General features: G+C 54.9%; 2 protein-coding genes across 2 annotated transcripts; one reads left to right on the top strand and one right to left on the bottom strand.

Annotated features, from left to right (window-relative positions):
* Window positions 1-984: 984 nt before the first annotated feature.
* LOC114923305 (avidin-related protein 4/5-like) lies at window positions 985-2,961 on the bottom strand. Its single transcript, XM_029286081.1, has 4 exons — window positions 2,866-2,961; window positions 2,133-2,334; window positions 1,732-1,852; window positions 985-1,018 (listed from the first exon to the last, which is right to left on the bottom strand). The coding sequence occupies exons 1-4, from the start codon at window positions 2,959-2,961 to the stop codon at window positions 985-987; spliced, it is 453 nt and encodes a 150-aa protein (XP_029141914.1).
* Window positions 2,962-10,291: 7,330 nt separating this feature from the next.
* On the top strand, window positions 10,292-25,559 carry TMEM8B (transmembrane protein 8B). The gene is made up of 13 exons (XM_015825825.1): window positions 10,292-10,367; window positions 16,169-16,358; window positions 16,923-17,130; window positions 17,808-17,941; window positions 18,546-18,817; window positions 19,497-19,852; window positions 20,128-20,224; window positions 20,359-20,482; window positions 22,376-22,518; window positions 22,663-22,841; window positions 23,560-23,706; window positions 24,641-24,757; window positions 25,206-25,559. The coding sequence occupies exons 1-13, from the start codon at window positions 10,292-10,294 to the stop codon at window positions 25,557-25,559; spliced, it is 2,397 nt and encodes a 798-aa protein (XP_015681311.1).
* The last annotated feature ends 1,366 nt before the right edge of the window (window positions 25,560-26,925 follow it).

Here is a 26,925-nt window from a genome sequence, read left to right as displayed (position 1 = left end):
CCACACTTTTGCTGGCCGGCACCTCGCCTTCCTCCTCTTCCCTTTCCCCCCTGGCTCGCCTTCCTGTGCCCGAGGCGGCCTTCGCGTTGGTGTGCGAATTGGCAGCCCGGAAGCTCCTTTAAATGTCCCCTGCAGCCGAATAGCCCTGGAAAACGCCCGGGAGCAAGGGGCGGGGCTAGAAAGCCCGCCTGTGGTTAGACGCGGGGCGGCGCCAGAGAAAAAGTGGGCGCGTGAAGGCAGCCGGGTTCACTCGTCCCATTCCGGCCCGGGAAATATTTCTCCGTTTCTGGCGAAAACCGTCGCTCTACGGGGCGAAGAGCTGCTGCGCTTAAAATAAAATAATTTCTTGGGGTATTTTTTGACATCCTAATGTGGGGCTTTTTGCCTCTGGACCTTTAAGCAAAATGCCATGTTACTTTTTCTTGTTCCTCTAATGGCCCCACTTGCAAAATTCTTGATTGCAAATCCAATTCTTATAACTGAGCCGTTTGTGGCCAACCTCTTTGGCTTCTTCAGGTAAGTAGTGTCTTACAGATGCTAGCTAACTGCTGGTTCTAACAATGACTCTATCAAGCAAAGTTTAGGCCAATTTATTAACATGAACTAGGTCTGGGTGAAGCTAATTCATGGCTCCTTTGCACAAACCCTTTAATAATTTCCTAATAAAATAATAGTCCGATCCTCAGTGGATTAGCTGCAGTTTCCAAATGTCTGTTTAAAGTGCAGAGCAGTATGGAGAGACAAGTAGAGACTCTGTACCCCAGAGTTAGCTTTGAGCGCCCCCTCCAGGTGGGGGTCCTACCCAGCCTCTCCTGGAAACCTTCAGACTGGCACCCAGGGAGCTTCTGAAAGACCAGGGAGGCGGAGGCTGCTCAGGCAAACATTTTATTGGAGAAGAGTGTCTGATGGGAGAGGCAGGAAGGGTCACCCCCCCCCATGCCCCCCCAAGGCAGAAACCATGGAAGGCTGGCTCTCTTCCCCCTCTCATTTGATGCGGTAGAAGGTGTCTGTGCCAACGCTACAATGAAGCAGGAGGAAGGGAAATGTCAAATTCATTCATCCCTACCCATTCCCTCCTTCCACCCACTCACATGATAATAAAAATGGGGGGGGGCAAAGGAAATGGACTCTGCTGGTTCTTGGGGGTGGCCAGGGCCAGGTAGATCCCCAACCATGCATTGCAGGCCACATCTGATGACGGGAATGACACTGACCCAGAGCAGGCTGGGCGAATTCTCCTGGGCCTTTGGGGGCCTCCCTTGAAGCAGCTCCATCCAGGTGGCCAAAAAGGTGGCCTCTTTGGAGGAGAGCAGAAGAGCTGCAGGCCTTGAGCTCAGGGAAGGCAGACAGGAGGCCTCTTTGCCCCATAAAAATATGGGGTCTGTGCTGGGCTACTGCTCAGAGCAATTTATGCCAACTGTCCAAATGTTGCCAGCTGTGGGCAACCCAGACTATGGTGCCACCCCAACCACACTTGTCAGTGAGAACGACCTGGGGAAGCTCCTCAAAAGCTTTGCTGTGTTTCTTTGTGGGGGAAACGGAGTCTCCAGCCTCTCCCGCAGGAGCTGCTCAGCCCTGGGTGCGGAAACATCCCGAGAGAGGCAAACCCGTTTGGGGCGTCCTTTCAAGAACCACTTTGGGCGGGGGGGTGGGGGAAGAGAGAGAAAAAGAGATGTGCCCAGGGCCCTTCCAGTTAGGGGGCACAGCAGTTCAGTCCCTGTTTTTCCTTACCGGGTCGCCCCCCAATCCTCTGCTGTGGATCCCATCTTTGCACGCAACAGCCAGGTTGTCTTCAGCAGCTCCTTTCCGTTCTCGTCCACCAGACACTGGCCCGCAAAGACTGCGGTGGAGCCTGAGGGAGGAATCGCCAGAGATTCACGGGCAGGTCAAAGCTGTTGTACCAATTGGGGGGGGGGATATATTTCCCATAAGGACCCCCACTCACCCGATGCTACTTTAGGTTGGGAAAGATTTATGGGCTTGAAAAACTTTGGGCAGCTCCAGCTGATGCGAGGTGGGTGAGTGGGAGGGGGGACATTCAGTGAAAGAACCTGCAAGAGGCAGATCTAAGGAAGGGGAGATTCCCTCCTCCCGTTCTGTTTGCTTCCACACCAAATAGTGAGTGGCTCTACCATCGAAGCTCCAGTTGACGGTGAAGCCAAAGACGGGCAGGTCCCCCAGGTGCTGGACACCCACAAGCGGGGATGGCCGGATGAGCAGGCCAGAGTCCGAGACTGCCGTTTTGTAGACGCCGCTGAACACCCCCGTGTTACTGACGCTGTTGATCTCCATGGTGGAGGTGAGGTCATTCTTCCAGCTGCCGGTCAGGGAGCACTAAAGGAGAGCGAGAGGGGGGAGGAAAGCGGGTCATCGCGCTAGCCAAGCCCAGCTGTCCAAAAGGTAGAGACTCTGGCTCCATTTTCTCCGGGGGATCTGAAAACACCCGCTAGTCCCACGTGCCCGACCCCCAAGGTTGCCCACGCCGGGTGGGGCTGGCAAAGGCGGCGCATCCCAAAGTCCGTCGGTGGAGGCGCCTGCCAGACCGCGTCCGGGACGACACCCCGCGGGCGGATCGCTCTGTCATCTGCGCAGCGAGCCAGAACGTCAGCCCCGGCGGCAGGCTGCCGAAGTCGCGGCCGAGCACGGAGGAGGAAACGCTGGGCGTCCATCCGTCGCGGACCCAGGGCCTCTGGCGCTCAGCGCGACGGCACCGGGTGCGGTCAACCCCGAGGAAGCAGCACCCTCTGCGCAGCCCGCCGGCTCCCACCAGGCCAGCTGCTCCTGCCGCCCACCCGAGCAGAGGCTGGTAGCAGGGGGTTTTCCCGGGGGAAGCTGGGACCCTCCGCCCGCCACCCCGCATCTGACCTTGGCGGCTCGCTCCGAGTTTTGAGTTTCGGCAAAGGATCCCGAGAAGCCGAGCAGGAAAGCGAGGAGACCCAGAGCTGCCAGGCCAATCGCCATGGTGGACTCCAGGAATCTAGACGTGCCAGCCCCAGGCGAGACGCCCCTTATAAAGCCCCGCTCGCACCCGCTCTCCCCCCCTTGAGCTGCCACCTCCCTCCACCACCCCCCGCGGCTGGGAGGGGCAGGATCCCCGCCCGAGGGGCGGACGCTTCTGAGAAATCTCTGGCCTTCCCCGAGCGCTGAGTAGCACTTCGGCAGCAAGGGGGGCGGGGGGCACTTTTTCTCGGGCACCCCACCGCCTCTGACCCAACACGGGCACTCTTACTCGGCTGGCTCTCCACCAGCGCTCCTCTCCCGCCATTTGTCCGCCAGCGCTCCATCCTCGCCCCTTCCTCCCGGCCGTTTCACGGAGGGACACTTTTCTAGGGCTATTTGGCTGCGTGGGACATTTAAACGCGCATCCGGGCAGCCAATCCTCACGCCAAGAGGTGGAGAGCCTGGGGCACAGGATGCGGGGGAGCTTGCTTTGATGTGCACGCCAGGAGAGGAGAAAAAAAAGCAGTCGAGGGGGAGGGAATCTGGGTGAGGGCTTTTCCTTTCACAGCCTTTCAGGAGGCTGCCCGCCCCATAATGGCATGGTTAATAACAACCCGATAAGGTTCGCTGCATGGCTGCACTCACACACCCCCTTCGTCCAGAGAAAGCGAGAGAAGGGGGAGAAACCACTGTGTGTGTGTGTGTGTGTGAGAGAGAGAGAGGGAGGGAGGAAGAGGGCTCCCCTTTTTGTAAGTTTGCTTGCTCCGTCTGCGAAGCTCTCCATTCCCCACACTTTTCCTGGCTAGCACCTCGCCTTCTTCCTCTTCCCTTTGCCTCCCCTCTCTCTCTCTCTCTCTCTCTCACACACACACACATCTTTCTCCAGGTGCTTTTGGAGAGAAAGAGAGAGAAGGGGGAGAAAGCACTGTGTGTGAGAGAGAGGGAGGGAGGGAGAGAGAGAGATGCCCTTTTTGTAAGTTTGCTTGCTCTGCGAGGCTCTCGGTTCTCCATAGTTCTACAGCCCAGCACCTCACCTTCCTCTTCCTTTTCCCTCCTGGTTCGCTCTTGCGCGCTCTCTCTCTCTCTCAAACACACACATACACACACTCCCACCTTTCTCCCTTTTCCCCTTTCCTTCCAGGGACACCTGGGTGGAGTGGGGGAGGGAGAGAAAGGGGAAGCTCTCTTGCGTCCTTTCACTTTTGGGACGACCTCGCCCTCTCCCCCCTTTCACTCCCCCCAACCTGTCGCAGGACCAGATTCAAATTTCTCGCTTCTTCACCGCTAGGCGAAATACTTGCTTTTCCTCACCTCTCGCATCTCCCCCACTGCTGAAGTTTTTGGGATGCGAAGGCCGTAGAGTCTTCGTTTGTGGTTCCCTGCGGGTGTGGGTGTAAATCACCGGGGGGGGGGCTGTTGAGAGAGCCGGTTTGGAGGGGGAGGGGCTAGAGGGTCTAACCCTTCACTCAAAACTAGCCGGCCTTTTTTGCCCGCTGTCTTGCCTCCGTCTGAGTGCAGGTTCTCCCCTTAAACACCTGCCGTTGAAAGGAATTGGGAACCAGCAGCCATTGTTTCAGCATTGCTGCTTCTCATTAATACTTGTGTGGGAAGTCAGAGGCCCAGAGAAGGAAATATTAAAAGGGCAGAAATATATATTTCCTCAAAAGTATTTTAAAAAGCAGAAACCAACTTCGGCTCCAAATCTCTCTGTCCCAAGCAAGACCTGGCCCCATACAAATGCAGATGTAAAACCACCAGAAGGTTGAAGCCAGAGCAATCAAGAAGACAAGAGAAAATCTGCATGCCCCACCCAAACTCTAGGAGTCATTAGCCCCATCACCTGGGAAGCAGGATATGATAATAGGATTAAACCACAGATATCAAGGTCTAGAAAAACACTCAGAAATAGCCTCAAAGTTCATGCCACAGGAACAGGAAACTATTCCAAACAGGGCTAGAGGGGGTATAAAAAACCTTCTACCCATGCGCTCACTCTCTTTCTTCTCCTCTGCTCCTTCTTGCAAGGACCATCTTTCTTTTGCAATAAACAGTAACCTTCTTCCCAAAGCAGTCGCCATGTTTGCTTATTTATTCCCGGCTTGGATGAACCAGGATGAAGACTTACTTCTAACACTTGGAAGTAAATATGGGCCTTGCAGGATTTGGCAGCCCTGCAGCGAAGCCTGATCGGTTCGTTATTAACCTTGTCGTTATGGCCGGGGGGGGGGGGGGAAGGGAGGGAAGAGACCGCCCCTAAAAGGCTGGGAAGGGCGGCTTTTTTCTCTCCCCTCTCCTTCCGTGCACATCCCCCGCCTTCCTGTGCCCGAGGCGGCCTAGGCCTCGCCGTGCGGATTGGCTGCGCGGATGGGCGTTTAAATATCCCCTGCAGCCAAATAGCCCAGGAAAACGCCCGGGAGCAAGGGGCGGGGTTAGAGCGCCGGCGGACCAATGGCGGGAGAGGCGCGCCGGGAGCGACCCAGCCGAGCGAGAAGACGTGGGCACGTGAGGGCAGCCGGGTTCAGCGGTTCCATTCCAGCCCGGGAAATATTTTTCTCCGTTTCTGGAGAAAACCGCCGCTCTGCGGGGCGAAGGGCGGGGCTGCTGCGCTCAGAGAATCCGCTCCCCGCTGGCTCCCCATCCCCGGTTCCGTTGGCCGCGCTACTCCTCGCCCTTCCCGAAGGGAGGCAAATCCCCCCCTCACCCTCCGCAGTTGCTGCAGTCCACCTGGGAGAGGAGGCGGGGGGGGGGGGCGGCTGGCCATTTCTCCGAAAAAGCCCAGAGCGAGCGAAGGACAGAATGCAAAGCGCCCCCCTGAAGAAAGTTGGCCTGGAAGCGGGAGGTGAGAAAGCGGAGATATTTCCCCCCCCCCATCCGGTGTGTCGGTTGAGGGTCTCAGCCTCCCCTCCTCTTAACGTCGGAATCCGCAGCAGCCTCGCTTTAAAGGCTTTTTCCCTTTCGGTTGACCCTCTTCTCTCGCTTGCTCAAAAGGTCCCAGGAATCGGTTCCTTCCTATTTCTGACCCTCAACCCCCAAAAGTAGAAAGATCTCTCCACTGTTTCTTCCTTGCCCAGCAGGCACCCAATGATCCTTGAGTGGCCACTTCTCCTCGGCCTTGTTCCAGGAGCCACCAAGAACACCAGACTGCTGGTTCCCCACCCCACCCCCATCTAGCCGCTGTCCTCTGGCCAGGTTCTCCTGGGGCAGGCTGGGCAGAGGGAGCAGAGCAGGAAGGCTAGGAACCCAGCCCTCTCCCTCCCTCCCTCCCTGGGCCTTCTCTTCTTTCCGCTAAACATGCCTGGTTCTGGATCTCTGAGGATTTAGCCAAGTCCCCCCCTGCCCCCCCTCATCTCCTTGGGTCTCTGGGTTTGGCCTTGACAATAAGGCTTTTTGTAGATTCAATTAAAAATACATTTTCCAGGTCATTCTCTTGATTTATCCTTTGTATTTTCTTTTTAGCTTTTAAAACTTCAGCCAGGTTGTTTTGAATAGCACCCAGAGTCACTTGACAGTGAGATGGGCAGCGTATAAATTTAATAAATAAATAAAATATCCAGTAGGACATCCTTTTCCAAATTATTCCCTTGGTTTGTCATCAGTAGTTCCACATTCTCTTATTTCCCCTGTTGGGCCATTTCTTCCTCCACTGTGGATTGTATGTCACAATGGAAGAATAAACAGCTATACAATTGCCAGTTTGGGATGCACTTATCAACAGACAAGAAGATGGAAGCCTAGAAACCATGGTTTATTGCAAGGCCACCAGGATTCCACACATTCTGAGCTTCAGCAGTAAGCATCCACTGTCATATAAAAAAATATGTCAAAACACTATACGGCTGGGTGGGAACACACACTGCAGTAACCTGCAAGCAAAACAACTGGTGAGCAGGTACCTATGTGAACAAATCAAGCAGCATGGGTCCCACAAGCATTTATCACAAGATGCCTGCACAATATGCTGGGGAGAGAAAGGAAGAAACAAAGATACAAAACGAACTACATTGCACACCCTGCCATACATTAAAAACATTTCAGAAGCAGTAGAACGTAGTTTCCGAGATCTGCAAGTTCGGGGGGGGGGGCAACAGTCCGTAGCCTGTTGGGAACAGGGCTGTGCAAGTGTGCGAAGGTTCATCTGCGCATGTGTGGGTTGTGCACAAGAAGCCATTCCCAGCTCCCACACATACACACACACACACTGCTACTGCTAATCTGTGAAGACAATTTTTCTTTTGAAACTGGTCCCTGGAGCCAGAGAGGTTGGGGATGGACTGACCGCTGTGCAAGTGGGCATCTCTAAACACCCAGAGGCTAACCATACAAGGCCAAATCATGCATTACAAAGGTTGTTTGGAAGTAGGAGAAACTTTGAAGGTAATTTACCAGACTCCCTGCATGTATTGCCCCTGTGACTATGTAGGACAGATGGGGAGGAAGCTAACCACCAGATTGCAAGAACATGAGGGAGTGGTTAGATGAGGAGACCTGAACTCATTGGTAGCCTCACATGGCAACGAACAAGGAGATGCATTCAGTTTCACAGCTGCTATGATTGTTGGCCACGCAGGAACAAAAATAGCCAGATAAATTATTGAAGCTTGGGAAATGGGCCTCTTGTCAGTGAATAGGAGTGCTGATTTGCCACTGGCCTACCAGCGAGGAGTCACAAGGAAACAGTGACTTAATAACAAGCCACCAAGACCCTAATTAATAACTGAAAGCTACACACAACCAGCAACCATATACATACAATGCATAGAACAGCCCAGGGCACATATTCTGGAGAGAGAGTTCTCTGGGGATGGGCTCCAGCATGACCCTGAAAGCTTGGAAGAATCAGCTTTTGGTCCCAGTGACCGACTCAGATTGGGCCCTGCAACATTATCCTGGGATACCTATATTTGCCTTCGTTCATGATAAAATGTGTTGCTTCCTATCTGTCAAGAACCATGGGGGCACAGGGGTTAGAATGCAGTATTGCAGGCTCTCTGCTGACTGCCAGCAGTTCGATCCTGCCAGCAGTTTGATCCTGACCGGCTCAAGGTTGATTCAGTCTTCCATCCTTCAGAGGTCAGAAAAATTAGGGTAAAATTGTTGGGGGCAATATGCTGACTTTGTAAACCACTTAGAGAGGACTGTAAAGCACCATGAAGCTGTATATAAATCTAAGGGCTATTGCTATTCCTTCAATTACATCTCTTAAAGTCTATCCATAAAAGCAGACATCATTGGAAGACAATATTTCTATTTGGTTTGATCTAGGATGCTCACAGTTTCCCGGATCATCTGTACAACATCTTTTAACAAAATGGACACCCACACAACTTTATCAAAAAGTGCCTGACCACTCAACCTAATATAGTACAACCAACACAAGCCATATGTCAAAAACATCTCAGAAATCAAACAAGCTCAAAGAACAGCAAGGACCCCACAAACAGACATAATTACTGACAGTAATTTTTTTTTTTCAAAGATTTGAAGAATATTTTCTATCATCCTGTAAGATCCAATATTAACTGACATCAGAATTGTATTTTTTTTCTTTCTGCTTAGAATCCTTAAGGATCCAGTTTCCAAAATCCTCACTTATAACAAAAGCAATTGTCATGATGACAAAAATAAATATTTCCCCATGAAAAGTTGCTTATTTTTTTTGAAGTTAATTCCAAAACTTAGTAGTTGTAATAGTCAATATTTCAAATTTATCTGGATTCTTAGTCCTCTTATAACTTACCTAGATCAACATCTTATTTAGATTTTTACTGTTTATTTCAAGTTCTTTTACTTTTTAGGTGTGTAATTGTTCTTTCGGACTGCAAGGCAATCAAACTGGTCAGTCCTGGAGGAGATCAACCCTGACTGCTCTTTAGAAGACCAGAAGATCCTGAAGTTGAAACTCAAGTACTTTGGCCACCTAATGAGAAGGAAGGACTCACTGGAGAAGAGCCTAATGCTGGGAAAGATGGACGGCAATAGAAGAAGGGGACAACAGGGAATGAGGTGGCTGGATGGAGTCCCTGAAGCAGTAGGCGTGAGTAATGGACTCCAGAAGATGGAAGAGGACAGGAAGGCCTGGAGGAACGTTGTCATGGGGTCGCAATGGGTCGGACATGACTTCGCAACTCACAATTGTTCTTTTGTTCAGAGTTGAAGATAAGCTCACCCAATGAAGACTTTTCAATGGTCCTCCTGTGATTTTGCCTACCTAAGTGCAGGACCTTCCTTTCCTCACCACTGAGCTGCATCTTGAGGAACCCCCATTGCATATTTTCCTCCATGTAGGTGCAGGCCCCTTTAAGGGCCATAGGGTGAGTGCAGCTGGTCAGTCAACTGCAGGGTCATCAGGTGGTTGCACTGTCTGTCCCACATTGTCCTGTCTTACCAAGACATAGGCTGTGGTCTACTTCATCAAGTCCCATACTAAAATCTAACTAAACTACATTCACAGCATTTTCTCGGTCCACTAATTTACTCACAATAAGATTGATACTGGAGATGGAAGCTTCCCTTCTCAGACCTGGAAGGCTGTGATGACAAAACAGGAAAGTTTTTTGTGCCAGCTCTACGAAATCCGTGCTTCTCTGCTGTCCATTAAGGCACTGTGATCTGACAGCATCATGGGTTGGCATTACATCATTGTTTATGCTAAAACATCAGGTGGCTTGTGGCCAATGGGATGCAGGAAGAATAGGATGCAGGTTCAGACCCCCAGCATTGGTGAATATGAAGTCAAACTCTGCCAAGGAAAGTCTCCAACTGTTTGGCAGCTAACATCTTCAGGGAAAACCTTGTGGAGGGAGACCCTACTGATGGAGATGGAGTTTTAAGCTATAAGGTACCCAAGGCCAACTCCGGGCAGCTATTGCCCAGGCCGGCTGCGCCCCCGCTGTGGCCGGATCGGGTGCTTCTCCGCCGGCAGGCTTCCCTGCGGGGCCCTCCGGAGACCTGGATGCTCCATGCTCCTGCGCCGACCCGTTCTTTATTCTGAGGCACCGCCGCTCCGGCCGCCAACGGCTCGTCGCTGGTCAAATCGCGGCTTTCCGGGCCTGCAACCTGCGTCGTCGCCGCCGCCGCCTCCACGATCCTCCTCCACGCCGGGCAAGCGCACAACCGGGCGGCTCGGCGGCCCCCAGACCTTGGCAGGGGCGGAGCCTTCCTGCTCCGCGGGTGAGTGAGCGGCGGCTGTGCCGGCCAATGGGCACCCGCGGCCTCCCCGGGCAGCCTCTCGCGCCGGGCCAATCGGGAAGGCGCGGCGCCCGGGCTGCAGCTGGCCCCGACGACGTCATGGCTGCGGCCACTTCTGCGGGTGCCCGAGCGCGGCGGCCCGTCCCGGCGCGGCCTTCTCGGTATGGGCTGCGCGGCTCTCGGGCGGCTCCAGCTGCTGCTCCAGCTGCTCGCCTGGCTTCGCCTGGGGCCCCCGGCCGGTGAGTGCGCGGCGCGGCGGGCGGGGAGGCAGCCCTTGGGCGGGGGGGGGGGGGGGGGGGGGGGGGGGGGGGGGGGGGGGGGGGGGGGGGGGGGGGGGGGGGGGGGGGGGGGGGGGGGGGGGGGGGCGGGCCCGGCGGGAGCTGTCCCGGGCGCCTGGTGCTGAAGGAGCCGCGGAGAGGGGCCGCCGGGAGCCCTTCGACTCGGCGCTCGGAGCTGTCCCCCGCCGCGGTGCTGAAAGCGAGCCGCGCCGACGCGGCAAGACAAGGAAAGCCGCGGCGCTGCGGCGCACAGCAACATCTTCCGCCCAGCTTCGCCGGAGATCGCGCGCCTCTCTGGAACGGGCTGGCCATTTTGCCTCCCGGCGGCCCTGCGCCTGCAAGCAGAACTGCCTTCTCCCTGTACGGCGAGTCCGGCCAAAGACCTTGCGGTGCCAATAGGGAGAGGGTAGGAAGCAGCGGTGGAAGGTCAGCGGAGGCGGGGGTGGGGGTGGGGGGGAGCGAGAACCTCCGAGGCCAAACAGCCCTGGCGCAGGGCCTTAAACGAGGACAAGGAGGCCCTGTGCCTTTCCACCCACCGTGCCTGAATTCTGCCAACTCGTCAGGCAGTTATCTAGTACCTCGGGGGGGGGGGGGAGCACCATTTCCCTTTGGCACTGCCCTCTTTGTCTTCAGCTTCACAGGCCAGGAGTTTTTACTGCCTACCTGCCAACCAATGAAAAGGACTCAGCCTGCTAGAAGCCAGCATGGGTTTCTTAAAAACGGGTTATGCCAGACAAATATTATATCCCTCTTTGATAAAGAGACTAAATTAATGGACCAGCAAAATTCTGTGGACAAAGTATACTTCGACTTCAGTACGGCATTTGACAAAGTAGACCACAGCCTACTTCTTGGCAAGATAGAACAATGTGGGATAGACATAGCATCACCACCAGATGGATTCACAATTGGCTGCAGTCAGTTGGTTCAAGCGCTGGGCCTAAGACAGAAGCAGTGCAAGCAATGTGCAGTCCTTAAGGGAACTATATCTACAAGGAGGGGGCTACGCAGTGGGGTGCTTCAAGGTTCTGTCTTAGGCCCAGTACCGTTCAACATCTTAACAAATTATCTAGAGGAGATTGAAGCTCATCAGATTTGCAGATGACACCAAAACTGGTGGGAATTGCTAATACTTTAGAAGATAGACTCAAGATTCAGAAGAGTCTTGACAGACTGGAGCATTTGGGATGCAGTTCAGTGGTGAGTAAAGTAAGCTGCTGCACTTAGGTAGGAAAACCCAAATGCATAGGTACAGAATAGGGCTCAACAGTAGCAACTCTCTTGGAGTCCTACAGGACCACCACTTAAGTATGACCCAGCAGTGTTTGGCAGCTGCCGAAAAAGCCAATGCAGTCGTGGGATGCATCTGTAGAAGAATAGCATCAAAATCATGAAAAATGATAGTACCACTCTATACTACACTGGTGAGGCCACACTTGGAAGACTCCATACAGTTCCAGTCACAAAAAGGATGCTGAGTCCCTAGAAAGCATGCAGAGATGATAAAGATAACAAAGATGATAAAGGGTATGGAGGCTAAATCATACGATGAACAGTTGAGGGAGCTTGGTATGTTTAGCCTATCAAAGAGAAGGATTGGGGGGGCATGATAGCTGTCTTCTGGTACTTGAGAGGCTTCACAAAGAAGAGGGGATTGCCTTATTCTCTAAGGCACCAGAAGTAGTGGGTGGAAACTTGTTAAAGAAATCCAACCTAGAAGTAAGGAGAATTTTTTTGACAGTGAGAACAATTAACCAATAGAATAGCTTTCAAAGTTTTCAAAAACCATTTGACTGAGATAGTATAGGGTCTCCTGCCTTGAGCAGGGGGTTGAACTAGAAGACCTCTGATGTCCTTTCCAGCCCTAGGATTCTATGTTATATGCTTCCCTTCCAGCCTATATGCAGGCTATTCCATTATTCTGTGCTTCTTCTACAGCAGGGGTAGGCAACCTTGGCTCTTTTATGACTCATAGACTTCAACTTCCAGAATTCCTGAGCCAGCCATGCTGAGGGGAAAGGGAGAGTTTCCAAGCTGAGCCATGTTGGCTCAGGAATTCTGGGAGTTGAAGTCCACAAGTCATAAAAGAGCCAAGGTTGCCTACCCCTGTTCTAGAGCACCTCAAGAAAGGAGGGGCACCTTGAGAAGTGATGCTGGAGGCTCACCTGTTCCATGCCTTGGCTGATGGCTGGAAGTGGAAGGGGGAACCCTCTAGTACCCCAGAGCCTCCCTGTCTGTGCTTCTCCCACTCCCCATAAGGTGTGGACAGACTTCCCATGTCCCAAATGCTCTTTAGACTAAACCTGATGGCAGCATCAACCAGGCCTGAGTGACCCTTCAGAATTCAGGACCAGAATTCCCTGTCAGGGCACATTGCAACACAGATCTTAAAGATCAAGCTTGGTTGCGCTGTGGGTATTCCTCATTCTTTTGTTTCAGGTTAAAATGGCATTGGGGAGTTTGTTAGAATCCAGCCTGGTGTGAGCCAAACCCTCTGATTATGTCAGAATCCTTTTCTTTGCAAATAGAAAACATATGCTGTATGGTTGTCAGAATGGGGTCTCATTAGCCTCATTTTAGTTACAGATGTATATGTCACTTCAGCCAGCCAGCCAGCTAGTTCTGTCCATATTATTTGAATGTTGACACTTTTTTTGATTGAACCGTGGGCCAGACAGGCATAAAGAAATCAAACCCTGCTCCAGGCAGCAACAGTAGAAACAGGGAGGCCCAGTTGTTCTGGCTGCTTTGTGCTTCCCATGAAGACTGTTTTTGCCAGTCCCAGGGGGGAGGGGCTCCTGCCTACTGTAGCTGAATGTTGTGGGCCTGAGTCTAAGCCAGGCATATGAAGCTCAAAGCAAAAGGCGATCTGAGGACAGACTGTCTTTTCTTCCAGTTTGCCCAGTGTAAATGAGCCTCAGAGGAGAATCTCCCTAGCTGTGGGATCCTTGCTGCTTGGCTATTTGCTTGCAGACATTTCATGAAGACGCATCACCATTGCTCTGTCCACATGAGTGCCCTGGTGGTGTTTCCTAATCGGGTCGTGGAATATCTGCAAGCAGGCCTGCACACAACCAAGCTCAGAGAACACTAAGGATGTGACCGTTAAGGATCCTTTCAGCTTCCCCACCCCAGACCAAAACCAATCCTTAAAACACAGCTTAAAAGCCCCCCACCCCAATCCACCCAGATTGCGATACAGAAGGCGGCACGTGCCTGCTCCCTCTGGCTCCAGAAAACAATGGATTCCAATTACAGGGAAGTAAGTTTCAGATTGAATTCCGGATGTATTAATTAGATATCACAATCCTAGTTGTGGCTTTTACCCAGGCCCAGAAGGGACCTGGGCCCTATGGGGGAAAACATATAGAGGAGGCAGAACACTCTTCTCTGGTGGAGCAGGGCTCCTGAGCAGGCACCTCCATCTAGCTCCAAGAAGGGGCTCCCGGATGGAGAACCTCACAGAGGCAAAGATAGCCTAGCCCTTGCACATTGACCTGCCCAATGCTTCTCTCTACACAGGTTTCTTCCAGTTTGCCATGAGATAGGGTGTGCGTGGCCACACACACACACCCCTTCCAGCAGGCTGTTTCTGCCCTTGATCCCTCTGCCAAGACTGGCAGAGGGATCAAAGGCAGAAACAGCTTGCTGGAGGGGATGTCTGTGCGCATGCGCATGCACAAGACTGGCAGAAGGTGTGGAAAGCCCACTCACCCAAGCGGACGCCCCTCCCAACGTTGGCTTTGGTCTTCTGCCTGCTAGGCTGGTGATGTCATCCATGCTGCCTCTGTCAGAAAAGAACAGGCCCTGCCTCCCGCCCAGATAATCTGGGGCAGCTAGTGTTGTGTGGAAGTGTTTCAAGGTGGGGAGGGAATAGACAGCTCAGAGGAGTTGAGTAGGTTTGCAATAGTGGTGAATATCTGTAATAGCTGTAGCTCGGGTGTAGGATGAGGATGAACGTTTGTTCTCCGAGCATGAGAGAGAACCTTCACCCTCAGTTGAGCAAGTGCTTGGCCACCCCAGAAGATGGCAGGCCAGGAGCCCCCTCCCCCGCAACTGGAGGCTGCGTCCTCAGAAAGGCCATTTCCTGGATCAGTAGCTGAGCACCTCTTGCTGCAAATACGGTGTGCAAGGGCCCTGGAACCTCTTCTACAAGGCAGGCCTAGTAGGCGGAAGAGTCATTTCTTGTGGGGAGGGCATAAGTGTAAGATAAGATAAGATAACCTTTATTGTCATTTTTTTTTTACTGTGGGCACAACGGCACACATCAAAAATGAAATTTAGTTGCCCGCTCTCAAAGTCAAACATACACATGACACACACCAAAACATACTATGCACAACATATGTATAGACCAGTGATGGCAAACCTTTTAGAGACCGAGTGCCCAAACTGCAACCCAAAACCCACTTATGCATCGTCGGGTGTCGGGTGGGTGTGGCCCATTGGGTGGGCGTGGCCAATTGGGTGGGCGTGGCTGTGGTGGTAACGGCAGACTGGGTGGAACTAAAAAGTTCAATCAATCAATTCCAACTTTGCAAGATCTTTTTTTTCCCACGAGAAGTTGAAATTGACTGATTGATTGAACCCTTTTTTTTTTTTTGCACACGGCGGCAGAGGCCTAAAGCGAAAAGGTTTTATAAAACCCAGCTGAAGGGCTAGGACTGGGGCAATGGCGCGCGTGCCCACAGAGAGGGCTCTGAGTGCCGCCTCTGGCACCCGTATGCCATAGGTTTGCCACCACTGGTATAGACCCACACCCCTACATATACATAGCAAATAAATATTAAATACTGTCCATCTTGAATATGTAACGGAAGGAGGAAGCTTGAGTGTTCACAAGGTTAAAGCTGTATGGAATGAAACTATGGCTGAATCTGGATGTTCTGCTACGGATACCACAAAGCCCTCTTCCCCCAAAAGATAGCAAGGAAAATAGGCCGTGAAGAGGATGTGTAGTGTCCCAGATAATCTTACGAACCCTGCTCAGGCAACGCTTCTGTGCTATGTCCTGGATGGGAGGGAGGGAACTGCCAATGATCTTTTCAGCCATTCTCACCACTCTCTGCACCGCCTTCCTGTCTGAAGCAGTGATGCTTCCAAACCAGACTCTGATGCTGCATGACAGGATGCTCTCGATCGTCCCCCTGTAGAAAGTGGTCAGGACAGGGGAAGGAAGATGTGCTTTTCTCATGTGACACAGAAAATGCAGGCACTGCTGTGCCTGCTTCACCAGTTTCTCACTGTTGAGCAACCAAACCAGCCTGCTCATTAACTGCACACCCAGGAATTTGATGCTGTGTGCTTGCTGGGGGGGGGGCAGCAAGGGAGTTGTTTGGAGACAGGAGCTTCTCCGATCTTAGGCCAGCTGAGCCTCTTGGGACGGAGACTTCCCCACACAGAACGTTCTGTTGGTTTGCCTTGGAAGCAAGACAAACCCAATTTGCAGGGGCGGAAAGCACCTAAATGCGTCTTGGGCCCGCGCTCGGGAGGCGCCTGGCTTATCTTCAGTTACCAGAGGCTCTCCAGGCCTGTGGGATGGGTGGATGTAAGGAAGGGAGCTGGGGATGGGTGGGCGGGTGTCGCTCTGGGACAGAGATGCAGGGAGCGTGTGTAGGGGGGTGTGTCTCTGCAGAGCAAGAGCAATCCCGGCCCACTGGGGAACCGGGTGACAGCTGCTCCCTCGTGGCTTGGACTGGCTTCGTGCACCTGCCCTGCCCAGCAGCTTCCAATCACAGTCCACCCTTCCTCTCTTTCCCCAGCTGGGCTATTCGTGACTGACTACTTCACCCGGACACCTCGCAAGCTGAATGCCTTCCGCTCCTTCACCAGCCTGGAGCTCTTCCATTTCCGCATCCCAGAGGACACTGCGGTGGCCGTCTGGAACCTGGTCACCTTCAAAGAGCAGGGCGGCACCCTCGGCGACCGATGCCCGGACAGGAGCATCACCGTGTGAGTGGAGGCGGGGCTGTTTGTCCTGGCTGCGGGGCTTCCCAGGCTGGGTTCTCACCGGGACTGGGCTGCAGCCTCTGGCAAAGCTGTAGCGCTCCTGTTTCTGGGGGGGGGGGCTGTTCCCTTAACCTTTAACCGCTCCTCCTGCCTTCAGAGGAATGGGTGGGAGGGCGTTTGCAGGGTTTGTGGGTCGCACCAAGCTTTAGGCTCTGAGCATTGTCAGCCGCTTTGAGACTTAAGAAGACTCATGGGAAACCAAAAACTTTGCACTGGGGGGGGAGGAAAGAGGTGTTTTTGTATTAATAATATGTTCATTTGTGGGGCAGATTAGATGAAGGCAGATTCAGCCCTGCCATCGTCTGCAGCCTCACAAAGTGCCAGGGTTATTGGGCAGGGGAAAACTTCCCAGGCCCAAAGTAGAGACCTGGGTTCCCATCCTGGCAGACAAATGTGAGCTCCCCAGTTCCCTCCTCCTCTTGCAGCCCCCTCCCATGAGCCCCCACTCCCTCAACTCAGCACCCAGGCCCTCCTGTCTCTGACTCTTGCCTTTGTCTCGCTGGGCAGGTACTTCCGCTCAGGAGCGCCACCAGTCATTAACCCACTGGGCATGCACTTCCCCAGGGACACAGCTGTGCCCGGCTCCTTTGCCCTCACACTCACCTGGACGCTGCCCAACAGGACCACTGGGGTCTTCAACATCACCAGCCCCCTGCCCGGGGACTGGTTCCTGGCTGCCCATTTGCCCAGAGAGCAGGGCAAGATCTCTGTCAAGGTGAGTGCGGGTTTCTCCGGCTGCAGGAGAGTGGCAGATCCCTGGGGGATCTGGTGGAGCCAGTCCCAACGGCAGGTAATCCGCTGCACTGGGCAGGGATGATGGGGGTTGTGGCCTAATTCATGCCACCCGAGGAATGAAAAAGGCCAAAGAAGATGCAAGGCTTATAAACCCCCCTCCATAAAAATTTCCTGGGGAGGGAGAAGTCCCAGGAGATGGCTGGGTTGACTCTTCTGTGGGAAGAAGCCTTGGTCAGGACAGGGGCAGTCGGTACACAGCTGAACTCCCTGGTGCACTCGATTCACACCTCCATGGGGACAGCCCAGAAGGGGTTATTATGTAAAGAGTTCCTTGTAGGGGAAGAAGCCACATGGAGGGCATTTGCATCACACCTGTCTCGAGGGCAGCACCAGCCCCTCTCTCTTGGGAGAGGCTCATGCAACAGCCTCAGTCCTTCCTGCAAGGCTGGATATATGGACGGGGAACAGGTGGATTGGACTAGGGCAGGCATAGGCAACCTTGGCTCTTTTATGACTCGTGGACTTCAATTCCCAGAATTCCTCAGCCAGCATAGCTGGCTCAGGAATTCTGGGAGTGGAAGTCCACGAGTCATAAAAGAGCCAAGGTTGCCTACTCCTGGGCTAGGGGCTTCTGACACGGCCCGCTTCCCCCTACAGGGACTTGCAGAGGACTGCCAGTATCTCTTCCAGCCCCAGCTGATCGTTCAACGGCTGGTGGGCATTGGTGTGCTGCACCCAGGCTATGAGACTGACCACGTCATCTCCCCCCACAATCGGTCCCTGCTCTACAAGTGAGTGTCATGGTCAAGGAACGGGGCTTCTCTTGTGGTGTGGGAGGCCGGCATTCTGCGGGGGGAGGTAGCAGAAGGGAATAATGAAGTAAGGGCTGCAGGATCTGCTCCTTCCCACCCCATAAAACGTCCTTCTTCGACTCTTCCCCATGTGCCCTTGGCTGAGGGAGCTCGGGAGATGTTTCCAAGAAACTTGAATGAAGGAGGCCCCCACTGGTCTAGCCGGAGTCCCCAGTGATGCCCCGGCAGACCCCAGTGAGGGCACCAAGTTCACACATGGCTCCCAATTCAAAAATGCTCACCTGGGAAGACAACCGTTTTGGGTCCGGACTCCACTTTATAGGCAGCAGGAGGCATGCTGGGAAAGTCATGGCATTACTGGGTGGCAGGGGAGACCAGGGGTCTATGGAAAGAATGAAGGTCAAAGAAGAGGGAGGCCTCCCTTCCCCCAATGCTCCAAATTTGCAGAAAAGGCCGGCTGAAAGATTGGCTAACCTACCCTGGATCTCCTCTGGGAGGGGCAGTCAAATGCCAGAGATGGCCAGTTGCCCATCCTTATAGGAGCCACGGAAGACATGGGGCAATGAGCTTCCTTTGCCCATAGGGTCTTCGTTCCCAGCTACACCTCCAGGGTGCTTGTGCAGCTGCGAAACTGTCACAGAGGCAACCAGAGTGCATCAGGCTGCCCACTGGGGCTGAAAGTGCGTGGCAAGGCCCCCCCTCTGCACAATTCCACAGCCATGGACTGCCGGGAGCAGCTGCCCTGCCGCCTTGTGCTGGAGCACCCCTTCTGGCAAAACTGGTACTTCATCCTGGTGGAGAAGCTTCTGCCGCTGCCAGACCGGATCAGTTTCCAGCTGGTGGTGCAGCTGAAGGGTGAGTTGGCCCACAAGAGATGGGGCTCCTGGGGTGGAAAGCACCGGCTTCATGCCTTGAGTGATACGTAGGAATGTGGCAGGAAATGGGCAGAGGTGGCTGTGCAGAACTGGTCTTGGGAGACTTTGTAGAACTGAGCAAGCCCACCTAGCGGGATGTGTTTCCCCTGAGCTCAGGTTCCCAGGTCGTCATCTAGGGCTCATCCATTCCCTCTGCCCTCCCACTCACAGTCAGGGGTGGAAAACAAGGTGAGCTTGAGGGTGGCATCTCATTCTTTCCTCTGCTGGGAGAAACTGGAGGGGGCAGCTGACTGCCCTTGTCTCCTGCAGAGGTGGGCAGAAAAGGTCTGAGCAGTGGGAGAGGGGTGCTGCTCCTCTGGCATGGACAAGTGGGAAAGCACTTACTACCCCCCACCTCCCAGGTCAGGCCAAGCAGCTTCAAGTGGGGGTGCCTGATGGGGAGGGAGGGGAGCCCTGAAGTCCCAGAGATCTCTGCCCCTTATGTGAAGAAGACCCCTCAGCAGAAAGTTCCACTGGGACTAGATCCGGGAACCCAAAGAGGGTCTCCTGGAGGAGAACAAGGGAGGCCCAAGGCTAGGCTATCGAGGGGGGGAGGGCTACTGGTCTGAGGGGCTGTTGGATGGGCCACGATCCAAATGCCCCCCTTCCTGTCTTTGCAGACTGTTCCCGGACTGGCTTGGGTGAAGCCCAGCTACCTGCCTCCCACCTGAACATGCCTCACTCCTTCGGCTCCACCGGAGGGCTGGCCCTGGCAGACATCCTGCCCCCCTCCCTCCCCAGCAGCTTCCAGCCACAAGCCACTCCCACACCCCACAGGCCTCCCAGAGGGGGGGATCACTGCTGGCCCACCCGGCCCACTCTGCGCAATGAGTTGGACACTTTCTCAGTGCACTTTTACATCTTCTTTGGGCCCAACGTGTCGGTGCCCCCTGACCGGCCAGCTGTCTTTGCCATCAACCTCCTGCCTGTGCTGGACAGCGGAGGGATCCTCAACCTGGAGCTGAAGCTGAACGTGGTGCGTCCGGGCCAGATCTTTCGGCATGTGTAAGGGGGCGGCTCAACAGTGGTCACTGGCTGTGGGGCAGAGGTGCAGAAGCTGGGTGGCCAGGGGGTGGGGGCCTGGTGCCCGGGTGCAGGCAGGACTGGAGAGACGGCCTCCATGACTGACTTCTTCCAACCACCCTCTGCCCCAAAGAGGACCCCCAAGGCCGCAAGGGGGCAGACCTGAATGTGGGAACAAGAGGAGACATTGTACGGGATGATAATGCAGACTCGTGTCTCTTCCTTTAGTCTTCTCTGCGCGGGGAGAATGCCACCATCTTTGCGTGTCTGAACCACGAAGTGCCTTTGGTGTCAGAAGGGGACTCCTCGGTGACCTGCCAGACAGGTAAGGCCAGCACCTCCCCTGCATCTGCAGTGACCAGCAGGGACTCTCCTTGCAGAGGGCTTTTGCTGCACAACTGGTGGGCTGGCCCTCGCAAGGCCGCTGAGCTGGCCTCAGCCGCTTCTTCTACTTGGCAGAGCTGCTGGCTGGGTTCCTGCTGTCCATAAATGCCGCCTCCCCCTTCACCCGACTGCGGATTCCCTACCCCCAGACGGGCAGCTGGTACCTGAGTCTGCGCTCGCTCTGCACCACGGACCGAAGGTAAGTCAGCCTGGCCGGGCATCCCCCCAAGGAGCAGCAGAAAACAGAGAAGGTAACCACAGTTCTGCCTGCTGCTTGGGATGGTCCCAGTCCATACTCGGAGCTGGTGGTGAAAGACCCTCCCTGTCTGGGAAAATGGCTGGTAGGGCCACCCTCATGCCTGGCAGCTGGGAGAAAACTACTCTCAGTAAAGGAGAAACAATCTGAGAGGTTAACTCTGTGGTGGCGAACCTATGGCACGCGTGCCACAGGTGGCACGCAGAGCCCTCTTTGCGGGCATGCGTGCCGTCACCCCAGCCCTAGGCCTTCAGCTAGGTTTTATAAAACCTTTTCGCTTTAGGCCTCCTTTAGGCCTCCTTCTTGCGGGGAAAAAAAAGATCTTGCAAAGTTGGAATTGATTGATTGAACTTTTTAGTCCCACCCAGGCTGCCGTTACCACCGCAGCCATGCTCACCCAACAGACCACACCCACCCAATGGGCCGTGCCCACCCGGCACCCAATGATACATGTGGGTTTGGGGTTGCAGTTTGGGCACTCGGTCTCTAAAAGGTTCGCCATCACTGGGTTAACTTTTCTGTTTGCCATCTATATTATGCAAGTTAAAATGGCTAAATGGCTAAAATGAAAAGGATGCAGACTGCTTTGAAGGAGTGACGGAATCTGCACCATAGAAACTTTCCAGAACACCCCACTATGATGTGGGTGATGTGACAGTCAGGGCGGGAGGCGGCCCAGCTCCTATGGGCCTCTCTGTGGGGCTACCAGGGAGGGGTTCAGCTGTGGGGGGAGAGCCTGATGCCCTTGTCTAGCAGGAGGCAGCTGTGCAGAGGCAGCAGAAGCTGCTGGGAGTTCTCACACAGTAAGGGTGTTAGGCTGGTGTACCCCTGGTCAAAATAGAATCCGAGCCAGAAAGGTATATTAATATCTTTTATTTATGCATAAGCAAGGGATAGGTCTCCCACTGGCACAAGGTGGAAAGACCCTTAGGAAAGGGGGAAAAATGAGTTTACATACACTTCAAACATATTGGGTTTGGAATGTGTTCTTCAATTGGAACAGCATCATATCAAGCATCTATATATGCCCAGCAACTATATATGTATCATGTAACAATTCATGTTCTGGATCGTATAGCTCTATGTAACCCTAACTAGAGAGCTTGTATCAGTATGTTAGAATATCTGGCATTTATTGGGTTAAGTGCTGTTTCCTTAAGAGATGGATTATGGGAAATGTAGTTTAGTTAGTCAGTCATCCCATGTTAACAGGTCAGTAGTAGTAGGAGCCTCTGAGCTCTTCTCAGGACATACTGGCTACGTGCCCAGTTTGGAATGCCTTTGTTCATCCAGCCTCATGTCTCCTAGCCACACGGCTTGGAGGTCCTATGCCAACATGTGATGCTTATGCAGAAGAAGAGGGGGAAATCCATTATCAAATTCTTAGCAAGAGCTCGTTAATAACTAATTGACCACTCAAGAGGTGTGATTTCACCATTATAATGAACTTTTGAGTTACTAGAGTTCACTTTTCTAAACAATTATCCAAATTCTATATTCCACACAAACAATTTCTTCTTTCTTTAAAGAAACTGAAAATATTAATCAAGAGCACGCCTTATTACCCAAAGAGGCCTCTTTTTCGCACCCATCAGTGGGGAGTCTGGTAGTTCTTGGGTGACCCCCCACACACCAGGAAGAGACTCTGGATCCCCCCCCCAGCTAGCCCCCCTCACTAGGCCCAGCCCCACAAGCTCAGGCTTGGCTTGGCTCCTCTTCCACCAACTGGCTGGGCACTTTCTCACTCCTGTATGGCTGGGGCTGGGCGCCTGGTCTCAAGCAGCAGATGGGATGCTGTTAGGATGCTCCCTCCTGACCTGGCCTACCTCCCTGCAGGCCCTCGTCCTGTGGGAACCTGACCGCTGAGGTGTACCTGCGTGCTTTCCTCTCCCCCTGCATCAACGACTGCGGCCCCTATGGCCAGTGCAAGCTTCTGCGCACCAACAACTATCTATATGCAGCCTGCGAGTGCAAAGCGGGTGAGTGGGCAGTGGACAGGCTGTGGGGGGGGGCTCCATTCGCACCTTTCTCCATCTCCAGGTTGCTGCTCTTCTGATTTGAAATACGGTGGGGAGAGCACACCCTCTGGGGGGGTTGACCCTGATGCCAGTTCTTGCCCGCAGGCTGGAGCGGCTGGGGCTGCACCGACAATGCAGCTGCCTTCTCCTACGGCTTCCAGCTGCTCTCCACCCTCCTCCTGTGCTTGAGCAACCTCATGTTCGTCCCACCGGTGGCCATTGCGGTGCAGACCGGCTATCTGCTGGAGGCAGCCATCTACATCTTCACCATGTTCTTCTCCACGGTGAGGGCTGCCAGGATGGACCCCCCCCCAAGAGAGAAGTGGGAGGGGAGGGCATGAAGGTCGCCTGGAATCTGTGGTCACCCGGGGTGGAGGGAGGTTCTGCTCTGTCCTTCATACTGCCCGCTCTGATGTGCAAACTTATCTAAAGCGGGTTGCTGTCCCAGTGGCTTTACGCCTGGGATTGGCCAGCCACTCAGGCTCCTGGGTGGAAGAAGAGGGGCCGCCCACCCGTTCTAGTTCCCGGTGACCCACTTAGTTGGATGAGCCCCAAGGAGCTCTGTTGCCCTCTTGGCCAGAGAGAGACTCGACTCTTCCTGGCAAAGTGAAAAGTCTCCCCAGCACCCCTCCTTCCCCCAACAGCCACAATGGCCGGTCCAGCTGCCCAGCAAGCCAGAAAAGGTGCTTCCTTCTCCCCCATGGTGCAACTCTGAGTCCTGGGGAGGGTCTCTCTTCCCTCCCTCCACCTGGCCCAAGATCCAGTGGGTCACCGATGAAGAAGCCAGACTCTCCTGCAAGGCCTCAGCCCCTCCCTGAGCTGGAGCCTCCTGCTTGATGCAGTCTATGGGGGTCTCGCCCAGAAGGGAGCCACCAAGAGCTAGACCACCTGGCCAAGTTGCAGGGCGAGGAGGGGAAGCCAGGCTGCTGGAAGGGCTGCCCCGGGTGGAGTCAAGCTATCAGTCCTCCTCTTGATGGAGTGACTCCCTTCTGTCTCTGCCAGTTCTACCATGCGTGTGACCAGCCGGGTATCGTGGTCTTCTGCATCATGGACTATGACGTGCTGCAGTTCTGCGACTTCTTGGGCTCCCTCATGTCTGTCTGGGTCACCGTCATCGCCATGGCTCGCCTACAGCCCATCATCAAACAGGTAGAGAGAAGGGGGCAGGGCTACTGAAAGAAGCAGCTGGGACCCCAGGCTGGAAAAAGGCGGGCCCTGGGAATTGAGCTGGCAGTGCACTACTGAGCCCTGGGCAGGGGAAATGGCGGGCAGGAGCCTGAAAGAGTCTGGGGCAGCAGCAACCCCTGACTCCTCCCCACAGGTGTATCCCAGCCCAGTCCTGGCAGATTCTGGGCAGAGAACACAACAAAAGCTACACAACGCCTTGCAGGACGATGTCTCACCCATGGAAATAGGGACCAGCTCGGCAAAGCATCAGGGTGCCAGGGCTGCCCTCTGGCCCAGAGGCAGGCGGGGAGGCCAGAGATTGCTTCCTAGAAAGGTTCAACAAGGCCCTCTCAGATCAGCCTCCCTCACAGGGTTGTTGTACAGGAAAGAGGGATCCCTAGGGATGCCGCCCGGGGTCACGTAGGAAAGGCAAGAAATTGTCACCACCTCAACTTTGACTCCCCCCTTTCCCGGCCTGAGAGTAAATGAATGCACTGGGGGATCTCCCTCTTCCTGCACTGTTGTGGGGAATAGACCCCACCTTCACCCAGGATCAGAAGGTGCTGTGGGGCCCTCCTCCCCTTCCTGAAGGCTCAGGGGAGCCCCAGCATCCATAAAGCTCAGGCAGGTGAGGAGAAGCGGTGAGCCTGGCATACCGGCAAGGTAGCCCCAGAGAAGATCCAGGGGTGCTGCTGCTGGCCCCTTGTGGGGCTCAGGGCTGGCTTGCTGGGCTAACTCTTCTGCTGCAGGGAGGGCTGGGGAGAAGGCTGATTGGGGACAGATGGTGAAGAGAGGGCTCAGGAGGCCAGAACAGGCAGAGCACGGGGACCACTCTGCCTGGCTGTCCTGTGGCCTCTGACCCAGCAGACTGACCCTCCCCCCCATGAGGAACTCACTGGGCTTCTCCCCTGAGCAGGTGCTGTACCTGCTGGGAGCCATGCTCCTCTCCATGGCCCTGCAGCTGGACCGGCACGGCCTCTGGAACCTGCTGGGGCCCAGCCTCTTCGCCGTGGGTGTCATGGCCATTGCTTGGGTAAGGACCTTGGGCCCTTGACTCCCTCCCCTACCTTGAGACCCTGGCTGGGCTGCTTGGGCCAGAGGCTCAGCTGCCCAGCCTGGTTGTGGTGCTTCCAGATGGAAAGACCTTTGGATGCCCAGCAAGGGCCTCAAACATGTTCAGTGAATCGGAGAGCCCCTTCAACAGGCTGCCTGGCTTCTGGGGGACAGCCCCTTCCTTGTTCTGCAGGAAAGAGGAGCTGAGCACAGGGCACCTCTGCCTCCAAGCCAAGCTGCCCATGCCTGGTCCCCCAAACATGGGGGGTGGGTGGGAAGACTTGCTTTCCAGCAAGTATTCTGGCCAGGCTCCTATGGCAGGGAGCACCAAGGGGATGGCAGGACAGGGGTGGCTGGAGCTACCCAGAATGGCTGAAGGGCATGAGCAGCCGCTCCTCAGCCAGGCTGCCACCTTCTTCCCCCTGCAGACGGTTCGCAGCATCCACCGGCGCCATTGCTACCCTCCCACCTGGCAGCGCTGGACCTTCTGCCTGCTGCCCGGGGCCCTGATCGCCGCCTCAGCCGTGCTGCTCTACGCTTTCGTGGAGACGGAGGAGAACTACTTCTACATCCACAGCATCTGGCACATGCTGATCGCCGGCAGCGTGGGCTTCTTGCTGCCACCTCGGGCCAAGGCGGAGGCATCCAGGCTGGCGGGACCCCTGCCTCGCCGGAAGGGTTGCGGCTACCAGCTCTGCATCAATGAGCAGGAGGAGCTCGGCCTGGTGGACCCCGGCACTGCTGGCACTGGCGTCTCCATCACCAGCGTCTGCACCAGCTGATGCAGAGCAGCGGCCTGGGGGACTTTAGACAGACGGGCGGCCAGGATGTAGAACCCCCCAGCCGGACCACTCTTGCTTTAGCCTCTGTGCCAACCATGAAACACCCCCCCTCGGCCCAAGGACCTCCGGTGGCCGGGGGAGGGGAGACTGTCACGTGCCTACCTGCCCAGGGATGATGGAGAAGAATCTTCCTCCCAGATCACGAGGCTCCCCAACACCTTTCCCTTCCCCATCCCCCATATGCACACACTGCACTGCAAGATCATTTCTGGAGGGAGGCGGGACAGCCCCCCACTCCTGCAAGCTGAAGGCCTTCGCATCCTGAGGGGAAGGAATAACTAACTGGGGCAAAGCAGCTGCTGCTTCCAGCTTCAGAAGTCTGGGGCAGCCTGCAGAGCTGGATAGGGAAGCCCAAGCCCTGCCTGGTCTGGCCAGATCCGCACAGGAAAGCTAGTCTGCTGCCCGTGGCCCCCTGCCTGCCTGCCTGCCTGTGGGGAACAGTGTCTCCATTCCAGATGGCAGGGGAAACCCATCATGCACTCCGGCCAGAAGAACATCAGCGGCTCTGATTTTTGGCTGGGCTGGGGCCGATAAAAGTTTCTTGCTTCAGGCATGTTGAGCCAGCATCTGCTCCCCTGAGACACATATGCAGATTTCCCCAGAGGTCATCCCTGACCTGCAGAGAGCCGTCCTACTCACTGAGATCCAGATGTTGGGATAGCCAGCTCCTGCCCACACCTGAAGTCTCCTGGGCACCCTCTTTTTCCCACCTCCCAGCCGAACCTGACACAGCCCTCCAAGGAACCAGCTCCGACTGCCGGGAGCGGGAGGAGACTTCTAGGCTGACCAGTCTTTATCTGGACAGAGGGCCACCGAGTTCCTGACTTGGCCTTTCGCCAAAAGGTGCCAGCAAATCTTCATTTTTAATATAGGAAGAAGAAAGTTAGCCAATACACGAGAGAAAACTTACACTCGCTGTATTTAATTTGAATTAAATTGAAATGCACATCAAATGTCTTTTTGCTCCGGCTCTACCCGCGTTTTGGGCTAGAAGGCCCCGGCGCCTTCGAGCGGAGGGGCAGAACCGGGCAGCCTCTGGCTGAGGGACCGCCGCCCCCCACATGGAAGGGCGGGTCTCGCGTGGGACATCCCGTTTCCATCCCGGTCACGCCGGCTGTGGCTGATGGGGAGAACAGTCCGAGGCCGCTGCGCCCGATCTGGGCGACGGGGCACCGTCTCCAGCCCGAAATTCCGGGGAGGCGCCTCGGGGGACTTCAGAGTCGGTTTATTCGCTCTCCGCGCCGCCCTTCGCTGCGGCCAAAGCCGCGGCCCTTCCACGCGGGACAGGCAAGGCGGCCCGGCCCGG

This window comes from Protobothrops mucrosquamatus, unplaced genomic scaffold (genome assembly GCF_001527695.2).
Source record: "Protobothrops mucrosquamatus isolate PMUCROS unplaced genomic scaffold, P.Mucros_1.0 scaffold2823, whole genome shotgun sequence".
Classification (NCBI taxonomy): Eukaryota; Metazoa; Chordata; class Lepidosauria; order Squamata; family Viperidae; genus Protobothrops; species Protobothrops mucrosquamatus.
This window is presented reverse-complemented; position numbering and strand designations above follow the sequence as displayed.